Source organism: Bidens hawaiensis, unplaced genomic scaffold (genome assembly GCF_021521415.1).
Source record: "Bidens hawaiensis isolate Kalapana, Puna unplaced genomic scaffold, B.hawaiensis_p1.1 tig00002343_1, whole genome shotgun sequence".
Lineage (NCBI taxonomy): Eukaryota > Viridiplantae > Streptophyta > Magnoliopsida > Asterales > Asteraceae > Bidens > Bidens hawaiensis.
The window spans coordinates 26,128-32,005 of NW_027491127.1; the positions used below are offsets into that span (position 1 = coordinate 26,128).

The 5,878-nt window shown below is 33.7% G+C and overlaps 1 protein-coding gene across 6 annotated transcripts; it reads left to right on the forward strand.

Moving 5' to 3' along the window:
- Window positions 1–1,255: 1,255 nt before the first annotated feature.
- Window positions 1,256–5,382, forward strand: LOC143618918 (uncharacterized). Of its 6 annotated transcripts, XR_013151112.1 has the most exons (6): window positions 1,256–2,101; window positions 2,198–2,284; window positions 2,728–2,828; window positions 4,062–4,426; window positions 4,476–4,516; window positions 5,132–5,382. XR_013151112.1 is itself a non-coding variant. In XM_077090965.1 (5 exons), exons 2-5 carry the CDS (start codon window positions 2,067–2,069, stop codon window positions 4,160–4,162), a joined length of 324 nt encoding a protein of 107 aa, XP_076947080.1. In that variant the 5' UTR covers window positions 1,256–1,552; window positions 1,918–2,066; the 3' UTR covers window positions 4,163–5,382. The 6 variants fall into 6 exon arrangements, 2 of the variants coding, with proteins under 2 accessions (XP_076947080.1, XP_076947079.1); XR_013151110.1 differs by having other exon boundaries at window positions 4,062–4,516; XR_013151111.1 differs by having other exon boundaries at window positions 4,476–5,382.
- The last annotated feature ends 496 nt before the right edge of the window (window positions 5,383–5,878 follow it).

Here is a 5,878-nt window from a genome sequence, read left to right on the forward strand (position 1 = left end):
TCATAATTAACACGAAATCGAAATCGAAATCAATTGGGCTAAAACAGAGCAGAGGATGAAGGGTTCAACATTAAAGAAAAGGAAAATTGCTGGCAATAATACCTTTAAACCAGAAAACGAAGATTAATATTAAGGATTGTGACGAACGGCACCTGTAAATCAAAATCAGGGTTAATATTATAGTTATAAAATTGAAGATAATGATAAAAGAAATTGATTAACACCTAAATTGTTGATGAAGATGATGAATTTGCTACGGTTGAGTTCATTATTAGGGTTTGAAGAGAGGAGCGAGATTTGATTTTGAAAATGAGAAAAAAAAATCAGAAAATTAGGAGATTGACATGTGGCATAATAAAGCTATATGATGCAAAGTTGTTAAAAATCCACTCATTTATTAGACCATGTGTAGTCATAAAGCTCCACTACCAGGGGTTATGCGTCACGTGGCGCCCAGTCAGAGTTATGGTTTTGTACAAAAACAGGCTGTAGTCATAACTCTCAACATCCAGGCGTTATGCGTCACGTGGCGCCCAGTCACTATTTTTTTTTGTTTTTATAATTCATTAAATAATTAAATATAAAATTAAAAAACTACATTAAAAAAAGAAATATACAATAATAATAATAATAATAAGACACTCGGGTTGTATTGCTTTTAGAGATTGAACTCTCGGTCGTCTTTGGATAGCTCGTTTATTATTGTTGTTATTATTATTATTATTAATTTCTTCTTCCTGCATTCCATATTTCCATTCCATAAAATAAAGAAAGAAACCCCTTTTCTCTTACTCACTCACTCACTCACTCACTCACTTTGTTAGATACATAGATACACAGCCATGAGCAGCAGCAAAGCTAAATCGCTAGACTCAATGAGCAGCAGCCACTCGATCACTCTTCTTCACCTCCTTCAACACCTCCAAATGGTACTTTCACCTTTAATATATAGGAAATAATTTTTTTTTATTCTCCGACGGTCAAAAAGCAACGGTCCATTTTTGATTAGTGTGCCATTCTCCGCGTTTTGCATACAACGCACAAAAAAAAAAGCTTCAACATAACGCAGGGGGGCAGTGTACCCCCGCGTTTTCCATGTTAAAGCAACCCAAAACGCGCCCAGTACTGGTGGTGTTAGTAAGAGAGATTGGCAACTTTTCATCTACTCCTTAAGACGCCGTGATATTTAATGCGATTAAATCTCCGACCAACTCTCCATCAATTCTCCGATCTCCGGTGCATTCAAGACTATGCTCATTTATGAACACTAATGAACCGATTCCTGTGAGGAACACAAACGAATCGATTCCAATCAGCAATTAAAGCTGACCAGTTTCAACTATCATCTTGCCCATATAAGTAGATTTCATTCTTTCATGTGACTGCTTATCTCAACCGAATGATTTGCTGAAACCTTCAATCAATCAGGTTTCAATTGAATTGAAGGGTTCTGGTGCAATCATTATTCCTAATCAATTGGATATGAGGCCGGATCAGAGTCAACAGACGAAATAGTGTTGCCCAGAACCCTTGCTTCTTCAAACGAGATCAAGTAGGGCTTTCGTAACTGTGTTTATTTACAATCGATGCATTTTTTTTACTTATTCAATATTGACTTTTGTTGATCTCCATAAGCTATGTGATACACGGTTTTGTCGGTTTGGGACTTGGGTTGAGTTGAACGGATTAAAAGTCATCATGGGTCTATGTTTATTGCATGCAACCCTGTACATCATTTTATCAGGAAAGACAACTTGATTTGGTTTTGTGATCAAAATCAACGCACTAACTATTTAATAGAAATTTGAAAACAGTGTACAAAAAAATGCTTGCCGATCAACCCATCGTCGGCCTGTATTGACTCTTTATACAACATAAACTTAATTTCTTTTAACTTATAAATATTTGTTTTCATAGTCTGAAGACGAGAGGAAAATGTGTGCAGCAACCATTTACTACATTAGCTTCCACAAGAAGGTAAATTCCTAAACTTTTTTTATTCTATACATGAATGTTTTTCTAATAATGGTTATAATTATATTTCTTTAATCGAGTTACTCAGCCAGATGTTGAACTCTTCTTTGAATCACTCTGTTGCGAGGTATGTGGCTGCCCATTTTTAAAAAGTCCAAAAAATCTACTCTTATTGGTAAATTCATTTTTTGTAACCACATGTTATAGAATTTATTATTTCTAGGTTTATCGCTTATGATGCATATTTGCATTATGTGCTTACCCGACAAGTTACGAGAGTAAACGGGCTTCACTTATCGAGGTTGATCAGGCATGTGATTTTATACGAGTCTAAAGGAGCTTATTATTTATACAACTTTGGTTCATTGCACATTTGGATGCACATACTATTATATTAAGTTTTGATAAAAATAGCTAGATAATATATATGGTTTATTAAAACTATAATTTTAAATATGAACATTAAGTTTTAAAATTGTAGATAAATATATAAGCAAGTAACTGAAACAATAAACGAGTGAAGCCCAAGCCGAGTTCAGGTCCGAAAATATACATGAGTTGAATATGAGCTCTAGAAAATAGCTCTCTTGTGTTAAACGAGTTGAGCCTAGGCTTTGGTCAACTTATTAGTCATTTACACCCACTATGTTAAACGATTGGCTCGTTTATATGACAATTATTAATATGTAAAACGACACCTTTTATTTGTTTACCTTCTAAAATTATTGCTGAGTACGAGTGACTTTTTTTTAGGCTGCTGACATTGACCATCTTGCTGCTGCGTTTTTTTACAACTAATAACAATCAATTCAAGATACTTTATTGTACTTCAATACTTGTACTACCTTGCACAGGTAATATAACTTTCTTTCTTTATGGCAATTACTCGAAGGTCATTTTGGGTATTATTGGGAGTGTTTGAGATGTTAACATCATTTATGATATAATGGATTGAAAGTCTGGTGGTTTTCTTACATGATCATCCCATATGTTTTCTACAATGCACACTTTATTAGGGCAGTTTAGTCATTTGAAAGTATTGCAACAATCTAAGATATTTTGAAACGTTCATATGGATAGAACTCGTAGGGGTATCCAAAGAAACCAAAAAAACCAATCTGAAACTGAATAAACCAAAAAATCCAAACTGAAAACTGAACCGTAACAATATCGACGGTTCGGTTTTATGTTTTTGTAAAATCCAAACTAACTGCTCGACTTTGTTTTTCGTGTAATAAAAACCGAACCGAACCGAACCGAATTGAACCAAATTTCTATATTTTTATTTTTATTTTTATTTTACATGATTTACAAGAGTTGAATAAATAGTTAACAATTAATAAAATTAACTATGCCTAAACTGATTATTTTTGGTCAACTTTCTTTTCGGCCTAAAATTTTCAACTTCAAATGGCAACAACCGAAACCAAAACAAAAACCGAAAAACCAAAACTGATAAAAAACGAAACTGAACGATCAAAAATCTAGAAACCTAAGTTTTGGTTTTAGCCCAAAATCGCACCGAAGCACACCATAAACACCCCTAGATGATACAGCTACAAAGGTTATATATTTGTCTATATTGTGAGAATTGAAGGCGGGAATTATTGGTCTATCTGTGATAGTAAAACCAATATTTATTTGGATTGGTATGGCCGGTAGGGGTGTAAATGAGCCAAGCCACTCATGATCTACTTGAGATCGGTTTGCTTTACAAGCCGGGTTTAAACGAGCTCAAGCCTATAAATAAACTTGTTTAAAAAATATACACGACATTCACTTATAGATTTTGAGTAGGCTTGTGAGCCTAAATGTGCCCAATATTATATAATTCTAATTTAATGTTTTAAACGTGTATATATATAGGGTAATCATTATTATTATATATAAATTATGTTAAAAATAACTAAATGATAAACGGGTCGAATTCGGGCTTTTGTAAGTTAAAGAAGCTTGTGGTTAACTCGAGCCTAAAATAACCTTGTTAAATAAGCAAGCCCGAGATGCACTTATCTATCTTGAGTCAGTTTGCGAGCCTAAAAGAAAAAATATCCGAAACACTATTTTTGTCTCATGTCGCCATGCAGGTACAAGAGTTCTCAACAAATTCAACGGCCATGGATTTGCTAAATGTAGCGGGCCAGGGAAACTCAAGGTGGACCAAACGAAGAATCAATGTCGAGGTTGAACCATAACCAACCCAAGTTGCAAGCTGAAAATGTGGGATGTGGTTAAGTAAACACCAAGGATGCCAGACAAATCCTTAACAGAGTACAAGGAAGAGATACAGAGCATGCATGACTGTGTGAAGTTAATAAAAATGATAAAATGGTTTGGGTGTATGTTTCAAATACAATCACTTCTGTAAGAAGTACAATGCAATCATTTGAATGCATCTATTCACTTTCAGATGCAAATGTTTAGCATGCAGACAAGTTTCCTTGGCACTTGGGTATATGTTCTTTTATTACTATTGCCAATATTAAATAGTTGACACTTAGGTATATGTTCTTTAATTACTATCACCAATAATAAATAGTTGGTTGTTCAACTAGGGGTGTTTGGATCCTAAGATAACTTTTTTGCTAAATTATTTTGGGTGAACCGAAAGAACTTACAGGTACAATCTAATAAGGTATTAGTAAGTGTTAGAGAAGTGTTGTGAGAGGTATTTTTTAGAAGTTGCTAGGAGTGTAAACGAGCCAAGCCATTAGCTACGTGAGATTGACTGTGTAAAAACTCATCGAGCCAAGCTTAAACGAGTTCGATCCTACAAAATTAGGTGGCTATTGTTGATAATATTTATAATAATTAGTTTTTCTGATTCGAGGTTTAATTATTAAGTGAAAAGTTTGATTTAGTCACTTTGCAATTTGGTCTAACTCAGCATATGGTTTTTGGACTTTTAAATGATGGTAGTGTGATTTTTATGTTGATTACTAGATTAAGGTACATATTTTTATGTAATAAAGGTTTGCTACATGGAGACGAGTTTGTAAAGTTTGGGTTGTTTATATACTAAAGGGCTTAAGTGTTAGTTTTTATCATAGATTTATAAAAAAAGATTGATGAAAATGATGACATTTAAAGCAAACCAGCCTAAGAAATTAGATCCCACAATTTGAAGCATTGAATTATAGCTAACAGTTTGTTAAAGTATTATCAAGAAGGAACAACATGCAACTTTCATTTAATATTATTTAAAACGTCATAGACTTATGTTTTGCTCAAAGTTGACGCTTTGGAATGGTTTCGTTTCTTATTCAACTTTATAGTCATGTCTTCATTTAGACGGTCCACAAGTCTAATCAAGCCTGACCAAATTCTCATTGCATCACCCCCGCACCGCAAACCAAGCTCATATCGAACATCCCCATTGCGTCCCCGCCGCAACGCGCGGGCACACATACTAGTATATATAGATATATCTATATAAAAATACACCTTCTTCTCCATTTCATACACAATTCATACCCAAATTCTTCAAAAAATTTAGCAAAATGAATTCTACAAACAACCCGAACCAACCAACACTCGTGGAACTCGCCGCTTCCATGAGAGAAATCATCAAAAAAACAAAAAAAGTGTGTCGAGGAACTCAACGATGCCATGGAAGAAACCAACAACACGAAAAGATTGCCCAAATATTGGAATTGCGGGAAAAGAGTGAAGAATATGAATCCCTCAAAGCGGCCGGGTTACACGAAGAGGCCGCATTATTGTAACGACAACGAATTGAAAAAATGTGCAAATATTATGGATATTAGTATTTTATTTAGTTATGTTTTTTAATATTTTTAGTTATGTATTTTTTTTTAATTTTAATGCATTATTAGTTATGTTGTTTAATTTTTTTGTATTTCTTTTTAATTTTAATGCATTTTTATTTAATTATTTAAATAAA

What these genes read in the sequence shown, in the direction of transcription:
- LOC143618918 (XM_077090965.1), top strand. Translation starts at nt 2,067, where the DNA reads ATGTTGAACTCTTCTTTGAATCACTCTGTTGCGAG. An exon ending in TTGAATCACTCTGTTGCGAG is followed by an intron (nt 2,102 to 2,197) that starts GTATGTGGCTGC and finishes TATTATTTCTAG; the next exon opens with GTTTATCGCTTATGATGCAT. An exon ending in ACTTGTACTACCTTGCACAG is followed by an intron (nt 2,829 to 4,061) that starts GTAATATAACTT and finishes GTCGCCATGCAG; the next exon opens with GTACAAGAGTTCTCAACAAA.